The 23,290-nt window shown below is 50.5% G+C and overlaps 1 protein-coding gene across 1 annotated transcript in view; it reads left to right on the top strand.

Annotated features, from left to right (window-relative positions):
• Positions 1–679: 679 nt before the first annotated feature.
• Positions 680–23,290, top strand: part of LOC123371187 (major histocompatibility complex class I-related gene protein-like) — a 30,483-nt gene continuing 7,872 nt past the window's right edge. The window contains exons 1-3 of the mRNA XM_045018487.1: positions 680–842; positions 15,763–16,038; positions 22,624–22,899. Of these exons, the coding sequence (XP_044874422.1) occupies positions 695–842; positions 15,763–16,038; positions 22,624–22,899 (700 nt within the window). The 5' untranslated portion in view covers positions 680–694. The remainder of the gene's footprint in view (positions 843–15,762; positions 16,039–22,623; positions 22,900–23,290) is intronic.

Genomic DNA, 23,290 nt, shown 5'->3' with positions numbered 1-23,290 from the left:
GGTAGACAGGAGACTGGCTAGATGGACCTTTGCTCTGATCCAGTATGGCCATTCTTATGTTCTTAATAAATTATGGTAAATTGTGTGCACAGACGGGGCTCTGGCTCCCACCTGCACCTTGGACAAGTCCCCTTGCTCTCCTCCAGCTTCAGCTCCTGCATCTCCTACCCCCCGCAGCCTCGTTCTTGTCCTACCCTCCCCCATAAAATCCCTCTTCTGCTCCTCACACCCCCCTCCAGTCCTGCCCTTCCTTCTGGGCCCCTTTTCCTTCTTCACACTCCCCTTCAGTCCCCAAATACACTTTACCCATCTGTTCCCCTACTCCTCACGCATGCTCCCGCCCCCTGTACCTTCCTAACCCCTTCCCCTCCTAACCCCCCTTCAGCCCTGCCCCCACTTCTCCTCCTACCCCACCCTCTCTTTGTCTCCGGTCAGGCTGTTGTGTGGGCCCTTCCCAGGTCTCCCTCCCACAGGAGCGCTCCTGAGGGCTGGCACCGCCTCTCGCATATTTCCAGGGGCTCCCTGGTAGGGTCTGGTTGGATCTGACTCCCCCTTCCCCCAATCTCCGCCCCCCCCAGGCCTGCACTCCAGGCGCATATTGGACACGGTGGTGTCGGAGCCCAGCCCGGGGCTGCCCTGGTTCAGCCGTGTTGTGTACGCGGACGATCAAGTCATCTTGTACTACACCAGCGAGATGCAGAGGGTGGAGCCTCGCCCAGTGTGGATGGCACAGAACAAGGATCTGGAGTTCTGGAACGAGATGACATGGTGGGCACAGCGCCACCAGAAATGGTACAACGGGAGTCTGAACACCCTGGGTCAGCTCTACAACCGGACCGAGGGTGAGTGAAGGACACGACCCAACCTAGGGATACAGGGACATGGGGTGTGGGGGCGAGCGCGGTTGATGTAAACAGGATGAAGAGACACAGAGATGCATGTTGGGGATGGGGGGAGGGGACAGAGCCTGCAGGGGCATTTTCTCACTGGAGTCAGTGTGAATGTGGGGGACATGGGGCGGGGCGAGGGGCTGCAGGATGGAGGGTCCACGGGAAAGACATTTTTTGACACCCTCCAAAGTGGAACTCTCATACTGTCCCCTCCCCAAACACCCCAGATTTCTGCTACCAGCCCCGCTTGTAGCTGCCTCTGCTGCCCATTAGGGGACCCCCCGCCCCTCGTGTGTGGTTATTTCCCGGGCAGAGTGGCAGAAGTGCAAAAGCAAGAAGTTCCCATCAGACCCGGCTTGTCTGACCTCCTGGTCACCGAGGCCAGAGAATCGCACCCAGTGATTCCTGCACAGAGGGGTTTGTTCCTCCCAGCTACGACAGTGACACTGTTAGACCCTATAGCTAGAGCAGGGCTCTGAGATGTCTTGTCTCAATTCTCAGAGACCGAGTGATGAGGAATCCCAGTATCGACAGCCCCAAGTGTTCAGACATCATTTGAGTCAGGCCCCCAAAATCCTGAGTTTGGCTCAAATGTCATGAGTATTTTGGGAAGAATATTGGAGCTTATTTTTATTTGCCCTCTGGTTTGAGCCTTTAGGGGACAAATTTCCGGGGTTTTCCTTGCTGCTAGAAGGACTAGAAGTTACTGCTGTAAGAAAAGAGAGCTGAAACTCTCCGCTAATCCCATGAGTCCAGGAACTGGGGATTTAATAAAACTAGTCAGCATCATGAGACGCACAGTAAAGTCACAGGAGCAGGCAGTGCTGCATTCACCCAGCCCTGGGGAGAAGCTGCTCACCGGTGAGCCTCCTTCATTTCTGTTTGGTCTTATCTCCTAGGTGAGTTTTTCAAAGGTCAGATTCCTCCTCACTCCACAGAGCGAGAGTCTGACACTGACTTGGGCTGGAGAGTTAATGAGAGAATCAGCCCCTGCAATGTGCAGAGACTCCCAGCTTCCTTACTCCTGGCACAAACCCCAGCACGTGTCCCCTGGTTAGAGCCCCTGGGGTCAGGCAGGTTCCCCTGCGCACTATCCATAGATGTGTAAAGAGCCCTGCTCAGTCCCTGATGTGAGGGGCTGTAGCTACCTGGCCAGGCCCCTGGATTGTGCTGTGTCACCAGCCAGTCGTGGTACCCTTCCCCTCCCCCCACCCACTGCCCCCTCTCTCGAATCCCTCCTGGCTCCCAGCACTGAGACAGCAGCAATGAGAACTAATTCCCATCCTGTCCTGGACACCTGGGTTCCTGGTGGCCCTGCCCCAGGACTAAGCAACAGGGTGGAGGGTTGCCAAGTGTCTGCCCCCCAGCGCGCCCCCTCTGTAGCTAGTTTAACCCTCTCCGACCATAGGCGGCAGGTTTGTATAATTTTTGGTGGTGCCCAAAATGGTGGTCTCCCCCCCCGCTCCCACCCCCGCCCTGTAAGCCGATATAAAATGAAGATACAACGCGTCGGCACCACAAGATTACAAGGGTCAATTAACAAGTGGAAAGTCAGAAGCAGCACTTGCCTGCTTCAATATACAGTATTATATTTTGTTGCACCTGTTGTGACGAAGTGGGACTGTTCTTAATGTTTTCTCTGAATACTGTGTGGGTGCCTCAGTTTCCCCTGCAAGATGCCAACTGAAGGTGTTGGGGACAAAGAGATCATGTGGCCTCCTTGTCCAGAAGAGACACAAAGGCCAGAGGAGGGAGTGTCAGTTTGGAGCTGGCTGGGGAAATCGGGAGAGGCCCAGAACTTGGGTCTAGGCTCCCCACCCTCCAAGTTTGAGCTGACTGAGGGGTCCTGTTTTCTGTACCTACAAGCTCTGTTTTAGACTGTGATCCTGTCATCTAATAAACCTTCTGTTTTATCGGCTGGCTGAGAGTCACGTCTGACTGCAGAGTTGGGGTGCAGGGACCTCTGGTTGCCCCAGGACCTGCCTGGGCAGACTCGCTGCATAAGGCGCACGGTGTGGAAGGGCTGAATGCTCCGAGGTCAGACCCAGGAAGGTGTAAGCTTCTTGCCCTGGAGACAGTCTGCTCAGAGAGAGGAGGCTCCCCCAGAGTCCTGTCTGGCTTTGTATGGAGTTGTTCCAAAGCATCCCAGCATCCCCTTCCACCCCATGCGCTTCCCAGAAGTCCGCACAGGCACTGACACTCCCTCCTCTGGCCTTTGTCTCTTTTCCAGGCATTAGGAGGCCACCTGATCTCTTTGTTCTCCAACACCTTCAGTTGGCACTTTGCAGGAGAGCGGCCCAGGCCATCAGTTGGCCAGAGACAGGGTTTCGGCCATTCTCTGTGCAGACGGCATCACACTGGCACTCTAGGGCTCTACAACAATCACACCCCCTTATCCCACCATCTAGATCCTTGAGAAATGCATAGGGGAAACTGAGGCACCCACACAGTATTCAGAGAAAACAGTAAGAACATTCCCACTGTATACGACTAGTTATATACGTTAAAGGGTATAAAATAATCAAGTATTGTGCTAAGCACAATGATACTCCAAGCTGACCACCAAATTTAAGTTGCATGTTTTTCCCTTCAGGTGAGGGCTCTGGGGTGGGGCTGGGGATGAGGGGTTCACAGTGCAGGAGGGTGCTCAGGGTTGGGGTGCTGGGGGCACGGGCTCTGGGGTGAGGCAGGGCTGAGGATGAGGAACTTGGGGTGCAGACAGGCTGCCCCAGGGCTAGGGCCAGAGAGGATTCCCCACCCCCCATGGCAGCAGCAAGCTCCAGGGGAGGGTCACCCCCCGCAGCACACTCACTCTGCACCACGGTCACTGCACATGCTCCTAGGGCCTCTCTCAGGTCCAGAAAGCCCACTCGCCTCCCCTGTGGTTGGTACCGGGGGGGGTGGGGGTTTGCCATCACGTGTGGCCTCCCCTGCTGCTGCCCCTCACCCTAGCCTCACTGGGGATGGGGCTGCCCCTTGCCCAGCATTGGGCAGGAGTGGGGGTTGCGGGGGGAGGGGGTGGATCACAGGGCCAAACCTCACCGAAGCCCCAGCAGCTGCTCAGGTGAGTGAGCTCCACTCCAGATGTCCATCTCTTGGCCGGAAGTCCCCTTGGCGTCTCCTCCAGGTGGGTGCCGGGGGACGGGAGAGAGGGCTCCCAAGCACGTGCATGTCTCCTCCCCACTCCTCTCTCCCTCTCCCCCTCCCCCCTCCCCCTCCTGAGGTGCTCCAACAGTCTGCGGGCCGCTGCTCTCTATAGCCTTAGGCAGAAGCGGCAGCCGGCAGCCGGCAGCACAAGCAAGGGAGAGAGGCACGGGCTGGTTTTTTTCAGGCAGGGAAGCTCTGAGGCAGGGCCTGCTCCAGGCAGGGCCAGGGGAGAAACCCAGCTCCAAATATTGGTGGAGCACAGCCCCCAGCCTTGAATATTCCTGGTGCTCGGGCACTAGAAGCCCATGTAGCCTATTGCCCCTGTCTCCAACTAGTCTCACCCATTGGTCCCCTGCTGCTGAGCCTGTCCAACCTGACCTGCTCACATGGACACCGGCCTCCCCAGTGCTAGGAGAGGGCCTCTGCTCGCCCGCCCCTAAGCCTGCGCTGGGGAGCTGCTGTTCTGTCCCTGCTGTCCCCTCCCCAACCACTGTCCCTCCTGCCCCTTCCTGCCCTCCTCCCACTATTTACCCGCTCCTCACAGTCCTGGGGCTGCCAGCTTGCCAGAGACTGTCCTGAGTCCTGCACCTTGGCCATCAACAGTGTTCTTCTCTCTAGCTGCGTCTACCCTCAACATACACAAGGGTGAATTTGGGGTCTGGTGCCTCTGACACCCCATCAGTGTCTCCACCCTGCTCATCCCTGTGGAGTGCAGCACGAAGTAGAAGAGGGGTGGGTGGGGAGGCCTGACCCACCCCAGTGCTCTCGGGCGCCTGGCTGGGGATCTCTGCATGTTCTGTGATCAACTGCCCCACACCTCTCCAGATTCTCAGTGGTTCTCTCATTACTCCATCCCTTTTCCCCTCAGTTGTTTTCACACTTTTTGACTTTAGTTGTTTGGTATAAATAGTTAGTTGGACTCTCATAGCAGAGTTTCCTCTACTCTTGGAACTGGGCATGTCTCTGTCTCTAGGCTTCAAACCCGGAGCCTCCTGTGGCCAGCCCATGCCTTTGAGCGACCTGCACTTGAGCTGTCTGGAGTGCATGGGTGAGAGTCCGAAGGCGGATTGCTGTCAGCTCTGCTACCAGTTCAGTGCACATATGAAAAAGGGCAGGGAGACCAGGCTGAAGTCTCTCCTGAACGAAGTGGTGCTCAGACCTGCTTCAGAGCCGAGCCAGTCAAACTTGGCACCATGTACCTCAGTGTTGGTACGAAGAACTCCTCCAGAGAGAGTCCACACAGGATTCTTGGCACCGTTCCCCATGCCCAGTGCCAAGAAAGAAACATAAGGAGCAGCTGTCTGAGAGGTTCCCCATCTCTAAGAATGAACAATCATGGTGCGTGCAGGGGAGTGCGACCTGTGTTTGGCCACTCCTCTGCCCATGCTCTGCAAGCAATACTGTCAACTCTGCCCTGTTCACAGGCTCTGTTGAGTCCAGTACCAGACCAGCCGTTGGCACCAGAGGGGCAGTGAGGCGCCAGCAGGGTTGCAGTACCATCCATCCCAGAGGCTGTGATGGTATAGTAGTCGAGCACTAATATTTTATTATGCTTAGGGCGTTAAGGGATTAAATGTTTGTTGTGGCCAGGGACTTTCTGGCACTTCCAGTACCACCATCGCTGGCAGTATAACAGCAGTGCTGGCAAGCAGAAGGGAGCATGTTGCCCCGGTGTCCCGGTTGGTAGCAGGCCCCTTGGCACTGTCTAGAGGGAAACCATCTCTGCATATGTCGAAACAGGCTGCCCTGTCTCGGCACTGATCCCTGGATCCTCAGCACCATCTCTTGGAGCCGACTGTTGCCACAAAATGACTCATCATCCAAGTTGGAGATTGAATCTTGCATCCAGCCAAGGGACTGGTACCAGTACCCCACCAATCAGCCCTATGCAATGGTGGATCCCGGGGTGGGGTTTCCTCCGAGCACCTGGCCGAGTGGGTAATGGCCCATGCAGATACAATAGCCTTTTCAGAACCCCTGTGGTTTTCCTCTGCTGCCTGGCCCCCCGTCTAGGTGCTCCTGCTTAGTAGTGTCTGAGAGAAGGATTCCTCTGTCACACCAAGCAGCAACTGATCCCGACTATGATATTGAGCCAGGTACCGACGCTCAGAACCTGGAGTGACAGAATACGGTTGGTGCAGAAGGAGAGGAAGAAGGTCCCATGCTTGTGTAGGCTGCCTCATCCTCCCCAGAAGAGACAGGGATGGGTATTTCGCCACCCCAGGACACTTCAAGTCTCACCAGGAGTTATGGAAGAAGGTGGCCTCAAACTTAGGGCTGGAAGTGGAGGTTGTTAAAAAATCCTCCAACAACCTGTTCAACATCTGGGCTGCAGTGGCCCTGTCGAAGGTAGCTCTGCCTCTCAATGAGGCCATCATGGGTCCAGTTAAAACCCTGTTGCAGACCCCTTCCTCACTGCCCCCCATGTCAAAGAAGGCAGATAGGAAATACTATGTCTCCACCAAAGGGTAGGAGAACGTATGTTTCCATCCCTCCCGGATCCTTGGTGGCCTCAGCAGCCAATGAGAGGGAATTGCCAGGGTTGTGAGGCCCAAGGAGAAAGACTCAAAAAAGCAAGAGAATTTTTGTAGGAAAATATATTCTACCAATGGTCTACAGCTTCAGCCAACAGGCACTGCTGGGCAGATATGACTTTCACTCCATGTTGAAGTGTAAAGACTCGCTTCCCCAAGAGTCCAGGCAGGAGATTGTTGCTCTAGTGGAAGAAGGGAAGGTGGTGGCCAGGAATTCCCCACAAACCACCCTTGACACAGCGGATGTGGTGGCCGGGGCTATGGCGTCAGCAATGCCCATGCAAAGGGGCTCCTGATTTCAGTCCTCTGGCCCACAGACAAGGGTCCAGCAGTCTCTTCAAGCCCTTCTGTTTGAAGGGACTTCGCGCTTCTCAGAGCAAACAGACGCCAAACTGCACAGCCTGAAGGACTCCAGAGCCACCTTCAAGCCCTTGAATCTCGGTGCCTTCAAGGAAGCATTTCAAGCCCCAACAGCCTGCCCACTTCCCAGGCCCACTGCCTTGTCAGGACCTGTTCAAAAAGCAGAACAGAAGTTATAGGTGCAGACGGCCACCCCTATCTGCCTCAGCCTCGCTGCCTGACCCTCTCGGATACTCAGGGGGCTCCAAGCAGAACTTTTGACAGGGCACCCGAAGGCATTACACCAGTTCCCATACCGGATCCTGCCCCCCTTTTGCTTTTGGACCATCTCTCCTGCTTCAGCTCAGCAGGTCCCTTATCACCTCAGACCATTGGAGAAGGGTGTTATGCTTCAGTGGGTTCCATGCCTCCCCATCCCAGTCCCTCTTCAGGGTCCTGTCTCATGAGCAACTTTTAGCTCAGGAGGTACAAGCCCTTCCGGTAGGAGCCGTGGAAGAGATGCCTCAGAACTTAAGAGGGAAAGGGCTTCACTTCCTTTATTTCCTAATTCCGATGCCAAAGGGCATCTGTGACCGATTCTAGCCCTGCAACGCCTCAAAAGGCTGAAGTTCCGCATGGTGTCCCTGGCCTCCATCACTCCTTCCCTGGATCCAGGGGACTGGTACGCTACCCTTGATTTGAAAGATGCCTGTTTCCACATCTCTACTTTCCGAGGCCACAGAAGGTTTCTCAGCATCGTTGTTAACCAGGCTCATTCCCAATTAACTGTCCTCCCATTCAGCCTGTCAGCAACCAAATGGGTCTTTATGAAATGCATGGAAGTAGCCTTCCTAAGAAGGTGAGGGGTGCCGGTGTACCCATATCTCAGTGACTGGCTGGTCCAGGGCCAGTCCAAATCCCAGGTGAAAGCCAGCAACCACCTCGTCCAAGCAACCTTTTGAGCTCTGGGCCTGCTGATAAATGAGCAGAAGTCGACACTCATCCTGGTTCAGAGGATAGAGTTTATCAGAGCGGTGCTCGATTCTACCCAGGCAAGGGCCTTCCTCAGAAGCCCACTTCCAGTCAGTGGTGTCAGTGATATCACAAGTCAAGGATCGCTCCGTCATGACAGCCTGTTTCTGCATCAGGCTGTTGGGTCACATGGCCGCATGCATATACATGGTGCGGTATAGGAGGTTGCACCTCAGACCCCTTCAGGCTTGGCAGGCCTCCGTGTACTGGCCAAACAGCCATCATTTGGACTCGGTGCTCACAGTGTTTGTCCCAGTCCTTGCCTCCCTCAACTAGTGGACAGACCCTTGGTTGGTTGGCTTGGGTGTTCCCTTCATCAGGCCCCAATCCTCGGTATCCATAATCTCAGATGCATCCAAGTTTGGTTGGGGGCACCTCAGGACACAAGGTCAGTTGTCCTAGCAGGAGCTCTCATTACAGATAAACATCAGAGAGCTCAGGGTGGTCCGCCTACCATGTCAAGGTGTTCTTACCCCACATCGCAAGCAAGGTGGTGCGAGTTCTTACAGACAACATGGCAGCCATGATTTACATCAACAGGCGGAGAGCGGCCCGCTCTTCTCCCCCCCATGTCAGGAGGCTGTTTGCTTGTGGGAGCTCTGCATAAAGCACTCGATCCACCTCAAAGCTTCTCATCTTTCGAGAGCCCAGAATGAGCTGGAAGATCAGCTCTTCTCACCGTGGATGGTCCCTATGTCCTGATGTAGTAAGGACCATTTTCCAGTGGAGAGGTATTCCCCTCGTAGACCTGTTCACAACCAGACAGACCAGGAAATGTCAGCAGTTTTGCTGTCTGCGTGACTGCAACCCGGGCTCGCTCACAGATGCCTTCTTACTCCCTTGGAGAAAGCACCTGTTCTGTGCCTTCCCCCCATTCCTTTTGTGCACAGGATCTTGTAGAAGGTCAAGCGGGACGGGGTGAAGGTTATTCTCACAGCCCCAACCTGGACACATCAGCACTGGTTTGGGACATTTCTAGACCTGTCAGTAGCAACTCCAGTGGCACTTGGGTAGCAGGTTGGACTCACAACCACGGCACCTCCTGCTGGTCATGCTGGGAATTAGCTCAGTCCATGGACAGCACCGCCTTCTGATCGGTGTCTCTCCCGTTGTCCACTCTCCTGTCTCCATCCTCTGGCTCTGGGCCCACATTGCTCCCGTGGTCAATGGCGTCTGCTTCATCACACTGCCCTCTGGCCACACCCATCACTCTGTTCTCCCCCATTCCGGGGGTATTAGTAGTCCTGAGTCCATGCAACTGCCGCTGTGGCCGTCTACACCCCCAAAGTCTTGCCCCTTGCCTCGGGGGTAAGCCACAGTCTGTATAGGGCCAGGCTTCTCCACAGCCAGGTGCAGTGCAAAGGTGTGGGGGGGACCCAGGCTCGCCCACCATTCTGGATCCTGACCCAGGGACTTTCTGGCAGCAGCCATGTCCTGCCCTCCTTCTCTCCCCTCTACTGCTCACGCTCCCTGGGCCATTTCCCCATGACCCGTGCACCACCTGGCCCTTATCTCAAAGCCTGCAATCTGGCAGTGGTTAGCCAGAGCTCTCCCTGCCCTACTACCCTGCCCAGCACTGCTTTGTCTCGGGTGCGGCCCTCCTCTGAGAGCCTGTCCTCCTCCCTTCCTGGCCAGAGCGAGAGTGAGCTCGCCTCAGCCCTGTAGCCTTTTATAGAGCCCAGCCTGGCCCTGATGGGATGACTTCTCCTTTCCTCTGATTGGCCAGGTTAGCGCAGGCTCCCTCCAGCCTGCTTTTAACCCTTTCCCTGCTGGAGTGGGGCCCCACTACCTGCTCCCTTTCTTTCTGTACCCGATCTCACAAGATCACGGCCAAATGCTCTGTCTGCCTGACTGCGTGGAAGCTCCATGGTTAAATCCTGTGGAACTGGCCTGTTCAGAGCAGGTCTGCTAGGTCTTGCTAGGCAGTAGGAAGCCTTCTAGCAGAGCTTCTTACCTCACCAAATGGAAGTGATTCTCCGTTTGGTCATCACAGCTAGGGGCACTGGAACTTCCCTACAAGTGGGGGGAGCATGCCGGCGCTTAAACTGCGGCTCTGCTTCTTCCCCCAAGTCACCACACCCGCTCCACCTCTTCCCCTGAGGCTTCCCCCTCACTCGCTTTTGCCCGCTGCTAAAGTGACAGGACCATGACCTCTTGGCCCCCCTGTTCCAGTGCCCCACCTCTCACTTGCTAAGCCATCTCTCCAAACTGTTCTGGAGTATCTGCTTCATCTGAAACAGCCAGGGCTAGCGATTCCATCTGTTACAGTACACCTAACAGTGATCTCAGCACTCCACCCCCTGCTGGGTGGCCGATCACACGAAACGTCCATTCACGTTCTCAAGTTTTCAAGGCTATTCTTGCAAATCTAGAAACCTATCCCCCTGGGGGACTTAAACCTGCTCCTGTCAGAGCTCACGGAGCCTCCCTTTGAGCCACTGGCATTGTGCCCTCTGGTGTACCGATCCAGGAAGGTCGCCTTTCTGGTAGCAATTACCTCAGTCAGAAAGATCTCCGAGATTAGCGCTCTTATGTCAAAACCTCCATACACAGTGTTCTTTAACGACAAGGTACAACGTCACCCCCACCCCGTGTTCCTCCCAAAGGTAGTCTTACCATTTCATAGTAATCAGGCTATTTTCCTGCCCATTTTCTTCCCAAAGGTGCACAAGAATAGGGAGCAGTAGTGTCTCCATGCTCTGGTGTTCCCTAGTGTTCTACATAGAAAGGACCAAGCTGATCCGTAAATCCACACCACATGTGCATTCACATGTGGTACGAGCAGGTAGGTGTCCCACCACCTGCCTTCCTGACGGCCCATTCTACAAGAGCACAAGTGGTGTTCCTCAGTGGTGTTCAAGGCCCAAGTCTGATCCAGGACATTTGCAGAGAGGCAACCTGGGTGTTGGGACATACTTTTTCTTTCCACTACACCAGCACTCAGCAAGCCTGAGATGACGCTGGGTTTGGCTGGGCAGTGTTGCAATCTCCGTGTCCATGAACTCCGAGCCCACCTCTTCACAGTACTGCTTGGGAGTCACCGAACATGGAATGGACATGTGCAAGCACTCAAAGAAGGAAAAATGGTTGCTAACCTTTTTGTAACTATTGTTCTTTGAGATGTGTTGCACACGTCCATTCCACGAGCCATCTTCCTACTCCTCTGTCAGAGCTGCCGGCAAGAAGGAATGGAGAGGGTGTAAGGGCGACTGGTCCCCTTGCACCGTGACATGACTGCGCTGCACTAGAGGGCGCTATAGCTGACCTGAGTGGTATTACTGAAGGAAAAGTTTCCGGTGACTGTGTGCGGGGTGCACACACTTAGCGTGGAATGGATGTGTGCAACACATCTCAAAGAACAACAGTTACAGGAAGGTTAGTGACTGGTTTTTGTGCAGTCCTGGGGCATTGTTCAGAGACACAGCTTAGTGGGCTTGGCTCTCACCTGTGGCTGTGACACCAAATTGTATTTTAATCCCTTGGCCTATATTTTTCCAGAAGTGCTTAGTGATTTTTGGGTGTCTGTCCAGGCCCCTTTAAAAGATCTCAGTCGGGCACCCAAAATCACTAGTCATTGCTGAAAATCTAGGCATTTACCTCTGTGTATCTAATGCAGAGCGGGGGGAGGGGTGAAAATATTTGGGACTTTGTGTGGGTTATTTTTGTGCCCCCACAATCTGCCCTGTTTTCCAAGCTCAGGGTCTAATCTTTTCCCCACACTTTTCACTCGTCTTTGTGGTCCCCATCGTGTTCTTTTCTGTTCACTACAGCCTCCCTCCCTCTCCCTTAAATTCTCCTTCCTGTCACCATTCCCATATTCCCCTCCCACCCAGTCTCCCGCCCAGCCTCCTGTGTGGCTGAATTAACTAAGGGCTTGTCTACACTACCAAGTTTTGTTACCAAAAACTGCCTTTTGGCCATAAAACTGCGTTAGCGTCCACACTGCAACGCAACTTTTGTCAAGACAAATGCCCGGTTTCGGTGACAAACTTCCAGCTAAATGAGGGATTTTTTTCTTCCCCCCTCCCTTTACTGTCAACAAACATGCAGTGTGGACACAATGAGCCTTTTTTCGCCTACATTGGGGTTTCTCACAATGCCAACCAGCCGCTCTGGTCAGTGCTTTGAACTGCACTGCCTTTCAGCCAATAAACAACAATCCACCCCTCCCCTTGCAAGCCCTGGGAACGTTAAATTCCATTTCCTGCTGGCTGCCTCAGCGTGCAGCGTCCTCATGGCTTCCCAGGTGAGCATGGCTGGCTATCATTTCAAACGCTCTCCCGCTTGACCCATCATGGAGCTTTTTGACCTAAGTGTATGGGGAGAGGGGTCTGAGCAGTCTCAGTTGCGAGTGACCTATAGGAATTGAGACACGTATGGACACATTTTACGGACCTTGTGTGAAAAGGGCTATGAGGGGGACACATTTTCACTCCCTGGGAATCCTTAGTTTCCCCTGCACTCCACCCCCTCTCACAGGTTTTACCATGATACCTGGACCTACACACAGCTGATATCTAGCTAGATAGATATAATATTTTACACTAAGATCCTCACTTACCAACAACCAATGGGTGATTTAGTGTGTTTCACTGTAATTTGTGTTGATCAATAAAGGCAAACTTTTTTTAATAGTACAACTATTATTTTCTGTTCCACAAACCACAATGATCACTTCAGCCCCTGGTACAGGCTGTTCAAGCATTTTCTCCAGAAATACGTGTTTCATGGGATGTTAAATGGGAAGCAACCGCAAACGGTACACTGCGGTGCTCCTCATTGCCAAAGCGCTTCCTCAAAGCCTCCCTCATGTTCACAGCAGCCCTCTGTGCTCCTCTGACAGCCCAAGTGTCTCACTGCTGAAATTCTGCAAACAAGCACTGTGCATCAGTGCTCCACCCCTGAACATTTCACCCTTAGGTTCACAGAGATTATGTAAAGTGTAGCACACAGCTATGACCATGGGAATGTTCTCCTCTATAAGGTCTAGCCTGCCAAAGAGACACCTCCATCTCCCCTTCAATCTGCCAACGGCACATTCCACCACCATGTGGCACCAGCTCAGCCTGTTGTTAAAACGCTCTTTGCTGGTGTCCAGCTGCCCTATGTAAGGTTTCATGAGCCAGGGCTGAAAGGGGTAAGCCGGGTCTCCTAAGATTACACCCCCCCACACTGTGATCTTGTCTAGAAAGAAGGTCCCTGCCTGTGGCTTTCTGTACTGGCCACTGTTCCTGAAGATGCGTGTGCCACGCACCTTTCTAGACCCTGCATTGATGGCTGTGAAACACCCCCGGTGATCAAAAAGCACCTGCAGCACTATCGAGAAGTATCCCTTCCTGTTGATGTACTCTATGGCAAGGTGGTCTGGTGCTATAATAGGAATATATGTGCCATCTATTGCACTCCTCTCTCCACACAGTTAGGAAAGCCCATCTCTGCAGAGCCATCCAGTATGTCATTCACTTTTCCCAGACTCACGGTCCTCCGCAGCAGGATGTGATTTATTGCCCTGCACACTTGCAGGAATACAGCCCCAACAGTAGACTTCCCCACTCCAAATTGATTTGCAACTGACTGGTTGCAATCAGGAGTCGCGAGCTTCCACACAGCGATTGTAACACGCTTCTCTACTGAGAGGGCAGCTCTCATTCTGGTGTCCTTGTGCCACAGGTCGGGGGCCAGCTCAGCACAGAGCTTCAGGATGTGTTGTTTTACACATCCTGAATTTCTGTAGCCACTGCTCTTCATCCCACACCTGCATGATGATGCGATCCCACCAATCAGTGCTGGTTCCCCTAGCCCAAAAGCGATGGTCTACCCTGCACAGCCAGTCTGTGAGTGCCAAATGCAATGCCAGGTTGCTGCTGTCCATCTGTCCCAGAAAGTCCACCTGCGACGCATCTTCCTCAGTCAGTAACTTGTGGAGTAACTCTGCTGCTATGCGTGATGTTGTTGTGGAAAATTGACCACACGGTTGATTTTGGATCAGACAGCCTGAGGCTCCTTTATTTTATACGAGCATATATGCAAGGAGAGTCAGCATGGCCCCATGCAAGTGGCAAGCTGCTCTGCCCTCCTTAAATTTCAACTAGCTTATAAAGATTAAAACCACAGACAAATTACACATACTTCCGTATTAATTACCTTATTTGGAATACATTGCAAAATTAATATAGGACAAAAGCAAAAACAAGCGTCTCGCCCACTAGGCCCACCCTGTTACTCACTGTCTGTTCTTTTGCGGTCAGCGACCTTTCTAACACAACTGTTGTAGTTCTATATTTCATAAGCCTGGCTATTGCAAATTATGCCACTTGGGGACTTTATCACTCTGCCCCCTCATGCCCTTTATACACACAAAGCTATTGTTCCATTTTGGAAACTTTCCACTGTGACTCCTTTTACCTCTTGACGCACAGAAGCAACTTTCCATCACTCTTTCATCACTCTGTCCCCCTCCTCTCTTCCCCTTACACACAGAGACAAGCTGAACCAAAGTTCCACACAGCCTAGAAATAAGCTTAATCAAAGTTTAGGCCTAAAAGCCTGGCCAAAGTTGTAAGCCCACCAGATTTTCCCTCGCAATAGCCTGATATCAGTGAATACAGCATAGGAGAGAAGTGCAGGATCCATGCTTTCTCATTGTTCTGCAAATGCTGAAGTGCACAGCAAAGAATGGCAGCTGCCAAATTGGTGCGAAAGGAAGCCGGAAACCCCTGGAGAACTGGGAACCAAAGCAGTGGCTGACAGGATGTTTTATGTGGTCCTAATATGGTTCACGGTCCATTCCGCATTCCCACAACACTTAGTGACAGATGCTGCTGCCAGGCACGGTGGGATACATACCCACAGTGCATTGCTCCCGCTGTTGATGAGTGAGCTAAAAATGTAGACATGATGTGTTGGTAGATGGAGCAAGTGGAGACATGCTTTGGCGACTTTTCTTTTAGTGACTTCTGTGTGTCCACAGTATCTTCGGTGACAAAACGTCGTAGTGTAGACATACCCTAAGCCTGGTCTTCGTTGTGTGGCAAATAATGGGAGGTGGTGGCCGCTGTTGTGAAGTTTAGCCTGGCTGTGGGAAAATGGTGGCCAGCTGAACTAAGGGCTGTCAATGGCCTGATCCTTACAGGGAATCACCTTGAGACAGTGGCCATGTGAAAAAGAGGCCAATGTGAAGTTTGTTCTTTGCCGTTCCTAGATTGAGTTGGGGGCACAGGGAAGATGGGGCAGGGAAACAGAGTGACCCTGGGGATTCTGTGAGGTCATTAAACCAGAGCAGAGGTTAGTGTGAGGGACAGACCTCCTGCATCCCCTCCCAGTGGGCCTGGGGGGCGGTACTGTGAATGGAGGGGTGGCGGACAAAGTGATCCTGGGGAGCTTGCAAAATTAATACAACCAGAGCAGGAGAGACCACCTCCACTCCCTCTCTTCTCCAGAATGACCCTCACTACTAGAAGTGGGGGGATCCTCAGAGAGCTAGAGGGGATAGATCCCTGCAATATCCGAAGGATTCCCTTTGGGGTTGTTGAGGATAGAAGAACAAGCAGCAATGAGGTACTCCTTGAAGGGTGTGAGCTCTCTGGAGTTGGGGCCTTTAGTGTACAAGACCCAACGGTATGGAGGGGGGACCCCCTGTGTGTCTGGGTTCCCCCCTGAAAGGAGCTGGGAGGTTTTAGAGCCCAAAGCATAAATGAGGACCCTGTTTCTCAAGGGAAGGAGGGCCCAGTAGCAAGGGGAGGATCCACTGGGCTACCTGCAGTGGGCTGTTGGTGAGATTTTCACAGACAGGCTGCTGCTGACCCTCAGCTGTGTTTCAGGTTTTCACATTATCCAGACAATATTCGGCTGTGATCTCCGGGAAGACAACACCACTCAGGGGTTTTATCAGGATTCGTATGACGGACGAGACTTTCTTACCTTCGATAAGGAGACCATGACATGGGTAGCAGCAGATATTGGGGCTCAGATCACCAAGAGGAGATGGGATGCTGAAGTGTTTGACAACCAGTACTGGAAACTCTACCGGGAGGAGAAATGTATTTCCTGGCTAAGGAGTTCTCTAGAGTACGGGAAGGAGACTCTGCAGAGGAAAGGTAAGGCCGGGGGACAAGCCCCACCCAGGAGGTCATTACAAGTTACATCTCCATTCCCGAGCCCCAGTTCCAAAATGGAGCAGGGGGATAGGTGGCCGTTCAGCTAGCCTTGCACCCAGCTATGTGGAGAAAAGATGATAAATTGAAAAATGTTAAAAGCAGCTCACTGTAGAGAAGCTTTCAGTAGTAGCCATGTTAGTCTGTATCAGCAAAAAATCGAGTCCTTGGAGACTAACAAATGTATTTGGGCATAAGCTTTCATGGACTAGAACCCACTTCATCAGATGTATGAAGTAAAAGATACAGGAGCAGGTAAAGTGGTAAGAGAGTGGCCCATTACAGACAGTTGAGAAGAAGGTGTGAGTAACAGTAGGAGAAATTAGTATTGGGGAAATTTAAGTTTAGGTTTGTAATGACTCAACTGCTCCCAGTCTTTATTCAGGCCTAATCTGATGGTATCTAGTTTGCAAATTAATTCCAGTTCTGCAGCTTCATGTTGGAGTCTATTTTTGAAGTTTTTTTTGTTGAAGAATTGCCACTTTGAGGTCTGTTATTCAGTGACCAGAGAGGTTGAAGTGTTCTCCTACTGGTTTTTGAATGTTATGATTCCTGATGTCAGATTTGTGTCCATTTATTCTTTAGCATAGACACTGTCTAGTCTGGCCAATGTACATGGCAGATGGGAACTGCTGGCACATGATGGCATATATCACATTGGTAGATGTGCAGGTGAATGAGCCCCGGATAGTCTGGCTGATGTAGTTAGGTTCTATGATGGTGTCTCTTGAATAGATATGTGGACAGAGTTGGCACCAGGGTTTGTAGCAGGGTTTGGGTCCTTGGTTAGTGTTTTTGTTGTGTGGTGTGTAGTTGCTGGTGAGTATTTGCTTCAGGTTGGGGGGCTGTCTGTCAGCGAGGACTGGCCTGTCTCCTAAGGTCTCTGAGAGTGAGGGATCATCCTTCAGGATAGGCTGTAGATCTTTGATGATGCGTTGAAGAGGTTTTAGTTGGGGGCTGTAGGTGATGGCTAGTGGCGTTCTGTTACTTTCTTTGTTGGACCTGTCTTGTAGTAGGTGACTTCTCGGTACCCTTCTGGCTCTGTCAGTCTGTTTCTTCACCTTACCAGGTGGGTATTACAGTTTTAAGAATGCTTGATTAAGATCTTGTAGGTTTTTGTCTGTGTCTGCGGGGTTGGAGCAAATGCAGTTGTATCTTAGAGCTTGTCTGTAGACAATGGATCGTGTGATGTGGTCTGGATGAAAGCTGGAGGCATGCAGGTAAGTATAATGGTCAGTAGTTTTCCGGTATAGAGTGATGTTTATGTGACCATCGCTTACGAGCACTGTAGTGTCTAGGAAGTGGACCTCTTGTGTGGACTGGTCCAGGCTGAGGTTGATGGTAGGGTGGAAATCGTTGAAATCTTGGTGGAATTCCTCAAGGGCCTCCTTCCCCTGGGTCCAGATGATGAAGATGTCCTCAATGTAGCGCAAGTAGAGTAGAGGCATAAGGGGGCCAGAGCTGAGGAAGCGTTGTTCTAGGTCAGCCATAAAAATGTTGGCATACTGTGGGGCCATGCGGGTACCCATCACAGTGCCGCTGACTTGCAGGTATAAATTGTCCCCAAATGTGAAATAGTTGTGGGTGAGGACATAAGAACATAAGAACATAAGAAAGGCCGTACCGGGTCAGACCAAAGGTCCATCTAGCCCAGTATCTGTCTACCGACAGTGGCCAATGCCAGGTGCCCCTGAGGGAGTGAACCTAACAGGTAATGATCAAGTGATCTCTCTCCTGCCATCCATCTCCATCCTCTGACGAACAGAGGCTAGGGACACCATTCTTACCCATCCTGGCTAATAGCCATTTATGAATAGCCACCATGAATTTATCCAGTCCCCTTTTAAACATTGTTATAGTCCTAGCCTTCACAACCTCCTCAGGTAAGGAGTTCCACAAGTTGACTGTGCGCTGCGTGAAGAAGAACTTCCTTTTATTTGTTTTAAACCTGCTGCCTATTAATTTCATTTGGTGACCCCTAGTTCTTGTATTATGGGAATAAGTAAATAACTTTTCCTTATCCACTTTCTCAACATCACTCATGATTTTATATACCTCTATCATGTCCCCCCTTAGTCTTCTCTTTTCCAAACTGAAGAGTCCTAGCCTCTTTAATCTTTCCTCGTATGGGACCCTCTCTAAACCCCTAATCATTTTAGTTGCCCTTTTCTGAACCTTTTCTAGTGCTAGAATATCTTTTTTGAGGTGAGGAGACCACATCTGTACACACTATTCGAGATGTGGGCGTACCATGGATTTATATAAGGGCAATAATATATTCTCAGTCTTATTCTCTATCCCCTTTTTAATGATTCCCAACATCCTGTTTGCTTTTTTGACCGCCTCTGCACACTGCGTGGACATCTTCAGAGAACTATCCACGATAACTCCAAGATCTTTTTCCTGACTCGTTGTAGCTAAATTAGCCCCCATCATGTTGTATGTATAGTTGGGGTTATTTTTTCCAATGTGCATTACTTTACATTTATCCACATTAAATTTCATTTGCCATTTTGTTGCCCAATCACTTAGTTTTGTGAGATCTTTTTGAAGTTCTTCACAATCTGCTTTGGTCTTAACTATCTTGAGTAGTTTAGTATCATCTGCAAACTTTGCCACCTCACTGTTTACCCCTTTCTCCAGATCATTTATGAATAAATTGAATAGGATTGGTCCTAGGACTGACCCTTGGGGAACACCACTAGTTACCCCTCTCCATTCTGAGAATTTACCATTAATTCCTACCCTTTGTTCCCTGTCCTTTAACCAGTTCTCAATCCATGAAAGGACCTTTCCTTTTATCCCATGACAGCTTAATTTACGTAAGAGCCTTTGGTGAGGGACCTTGTCAAAGGCTTTCTGGAAATCTAAGTACACTATGTCCACCGGATCCCCCTTGTCCACATGTTTGTTGACCCCTTCAAAGAACTCTAATAGATTAGTAAGACACGATTTCCCTTTACAGAAACCATGTTGACTATTGCTCAACAGTTTATGTTTCTCTATGTGTCTGACAATTTTATTCTTTAGTATTGTTTCAACTAATTTGCCCGGTACCGACGTTAGACTTACCGGTCTGTAATTGCCGGGATCACCCCTAGAGCCCTTTTTAAATATTGGCGTTACATTAGCTAACTTCCAGTCATTGGGTACCGAAGCCGATTTAAAGGACAGGTTACAAACCTTAGTTAATAGTTCCGCAACTTCACATTTGAGTTCTTTCAGAACTCTTGGGTGAATGCCATCTGGTCCCGGTGACTTGTTAATGTTGAGTTTATCAATTAATTCCAAAACCTCCTCTAGTGATACTTCAATCTGTGACAGTTCCTCAGATTTGTCACCTACAAAAGCCAGCTCAGGTTTGGGAATCTCCCTAACATCCTCAGCCGTGAAGACTGAAGCAAAGAATCCATTTACTTTCTCCGCAATGACTTTATCGTCTTTAAGCGCTCCTTTTGTATTTTCATCGTCAAGGGGCCCCACTGGTTGTTTAGCAGGCTTCCTGCTTCTGATGTACTTAAAAAACATTTTGTTATTACCTTTGGAGTTTTTGGCTAGCCGTTCTTCAAACTCCTCTTTGGCTTTTCTTATTACACTCTTGCACTTAAGTTGGCAGTGTTTGTGCTCCTTTCTATGTGCCTCACTAGGATTTGACTTCCACTTTTTAAAGGAAGTCCTTTTATCTCTCACTGCTTCTTTTACATGGTTGTTAAGCCACGGTGGCTCTTTTTTAGTTCTTTTACTGTTTTTCTTAATTTGGGGTAAACATTGAAGTTGGGCCTCTATTATGGTGTCTTTAAAAAGGGCCCACGCAACTTGCAGGGATTTCACTTTAGTCACTGTACCTTTTAACTTTTGTCTAACTAACCCCCTCATTTTTGCATAGATCCCCCTTTTGAAATTAAAGGCCACAGTGTTGGGCAGTTGAGATGTTCTTCCCACCACAGGGATGTTGAATGCTATTGTATTATGGTCACTATTTCCAAGCGGTCCTGCTATAGTTACCTCTTGGACCAGCTCCTGCGCTCCACTCAGGATTAAATCTAGAGTCGCCTCTCCCCTTGTGGGTTCCCGTATCAGCTGCTCCATGAAGCAGTCATTTAAAGTATCGAGAAATTTTATCTCTGCATTTCGAGCTGAAGTGAAATGTTCCCAGTCAATATGGGGATAATTGAAATCCCCCACTATTATTGGGTTCTTAATTTTGATAGCCTCTCTAATTTCCCTTAGCATTTCATCATCACTATTACTGTCCTGGTCAGGTGGTCGATAATAGATCCCTACTGTTATATTTTTACTAGAGCATGAAATTTCTATCCATAGAGACTCTATGGAACCTGTGGATTCGCTTAAGATTTTTACTTCATTTGAATCTACACTTTCTTTAACATATAGTGCCACTCCTCCCCCTGCACGGCCTGCTCTGTCCTTCCGATATATTTTGTACCCCGGAATGATTGTGTCCCATTGATTGCTCTCAGTCCACCAGGTTTCTGTGATGCCTATTATATCTATATCCTCCTTTATCACAAGGCACTCTAGTTCACCCATCTTATTATTTAGACTTCTGGCATTTGTGTACAAGCACTTTAAAAACTTGTCCCTGTTTATTAGCCTGCCTTTTTCTGATGTGCCAGATTCTTTTTTATGTGACTGTTTATCATCTGATCCGGCCCTTACATTATATTTCTCATTCCTCTGCTCCTGACTATAACCTTGAGATTCTCTATCATCAGACTCTCCCCTAAGAGAAGTCTGTGTCCGATCCACACGCTCCTCTGCAGCAGTCGGCTTTCCCCCATCTCCTAGTTTAAAAACTGCTCTACAACCTTTTTAATGTATAGCGCCAGCAGTCTGGTTCCACTTTGGTTTAGGTGGAGCCCATCTCTCCTGTATAGGCTCCTCCCATCCCAGAAGTTTCCCCAGTTCCTAATGAACGTGAACCTCTCCTCTCTACACCATCGTCTCATCCACGCATTGAGACTCTGAAGCTCTGCCTGCCTACCTGGCCCTGCGCGTGGAACTGGGAGCATTTCTGAAAATGCCACCATAGAGGTCCTGGATTGCAGTCTCTTCCCTAGCAGCCTAAATTTGGCTTCCAGGACATCTCTCCTACCCTTCCCTATGTCATTGGTACCTACATGTACCATGACCACCGGCTCCTCCCCAGCACTACACATAAGTCTATCTAGATGCCTCGAGAGATCCGCAACCTTCGCACCAGGCAGGCAAGTCACCATACGGTTCTCCCGGTCATCACAGACCGAGCTATCTATATTTCTAATAATCAAATCTCCCATTACTAACACCTGCCTTTTCCTAGAAACTGGAGCCTGCCTTTCTAGGAAAGTCAAAGTCAAAAAGTTCAGACACCAGGTTTGCCGTGATGATAGTGGGGATGCTATTCCTGATACTTTGTAGTCCATCTTTGTCTGGAATGTTGGTGTAGAGGGCTTCTATAGCCATCGTGGCCAGGATGGTGTTTTCAGAAAGATTGTAGTTTCCTCAGGAAGTCAGTGGTGTTTTGAAGATAGCTGGGAGTGCTGGTAGCGTAGGGCCTGAGGAGAGAATCTACATAGCCAGATAATCCTGCTGTCAGGTTGCCAATGCCTGAGGTGATGGACCGTCCAGGATTCCCAGGTTTATGGATCTTGGGTAGCACATAGAATACCCCTGGTCGGGGTTCTAGAGGTGTGTCTGTGCAGATTTGTTCCTGTGCTTCTTTAGGGAGTTTCTTAGGCAGATGGTTTAGTTTCTTTTGGTAACCCTCAGTGGGATCAGAGGGTAATGGCCTGTAGAATGTGGTGTCAGAGAGTTGTCTAGCAGCATCTTGTTCATATTCCGACCTATTCATGAATTCATGTCCTTGGCCCTCTTTACAAATGCCAAGAAGAAAAAGCCCTGCACAGCAGTGTAATGTGTATTTCAGTACCAAGGGGCTGGGAAACTAATTTTTCAGCATGTGTAAATCCTTTTGAAATCCATAATATTGGGTAAATGGATTTAGTAACAACCGAGAAGAAATTAGGCAATTAATATTAGCTAGTTTGAGAGGCAGTTTAGCTCTGTGTGTCACTTTTTGTTTAATGGGCCCTTTCCATCTCTAATTGATCAGTTTGTGTAGTTCATTTTTTGCTCCCTGGCCAGGGCAAGATTTTTCCCTCTTTCCAATTCAGGGACTGAGAGGAGATGGGCACAAACCTAGCACATGATTGACACCTGTATCTGGAGCTTAGTGAATCCTTTCAAGGTACTTGTGTCACTGTGGCTGGGAGCAGAGGCTTCTGGTTACCACACTCATAGAATCTGGTCAGGGACCTGGATTCAGGGTTCACCGTTGCTGATGTTGTGAATTCGGCACAAGAATTCTCTAACATGGTGGTTCTCTCTCATCAGAGGGATTCCGTCTCATGGACTCTCATCCTCTCCCACTGCCGGGGTCTCAGAATTTCATGCTGCAAAGCCCCAGCAAAGGCTGCCTGGATTAGAGCTTGAAAACAGCTAACTTCAATTTCTTCTTTTTTGCAGTGCGCCCAACAGCTAGAGTGAGTGATAGGTCATCTCATGACGGCCTCACCACCCTCTCTTGTAAGGTCAGTGGGTTCTACCCCCGGGACATCACCGTGACCTGGCTGAGAAATGGAGAGAGCAGAGAGCAGGAGACCTACTCTGAAGGCATCCTACCCAGTGGGGACGGGACCTACCAGACCTGGGTGACAATGGAGATTGATCCCAAGATCAAGGCCCATTATTCATGTCACGTGGAACATGAAAGCCTGTTAGAGCCACTCTCTGTCCCCTGGGGTAAGGAGTTTGTGTGTTTGTGTTTTCCTAGTGAGAGAGGGGGGAATCCATTAAACTCAAACCCTGAAAATTCTCATTCGGATTTATAGGCTGAAGCTGGAATTTCCTCAGGGCCTGTGAGGCCCTGTCCTCTTTGGCCCTGTCCCTCTGCAGTCAGGTTCTAGTGCTAGAGTTGGGGCCTGCAGTGCCTGGGGCTCATGTCTTGCTCTCCAGTTTGCTGCCTCTGGGGCTGTTGGATACATCTCAGCAATACAGTGTCTCTGAAGGGAGAAGATTAACAATGAGACATTAAGGCCTGAAGGGACCATTCTAATAATCTGATCTGAGCTCCTGCATAGCCCAGGGCAGGGGGGGAAATCACACCAGGTACCCCAGCATCCAGTCTGGTCAT

The sequence above is a fragment of the Mauremys mutica genome, chromosome 5, assembly GCF_020497125.1.
Source record: "Mauremys mutica isolate MM-2020 ecotype Southern chromosome 5, ASM2049712v1, whole genome shotgun sequence".
In the NCBI taxonomy this organism is placed as follows: Eukaryota; Metazoa; Chordata; order Testudines; family Geoemydidae; genus Mauremys; species Mauremys mutica.
This window is presented reverse-complemented; position numbering and strand designations above follow the sequence as displayed.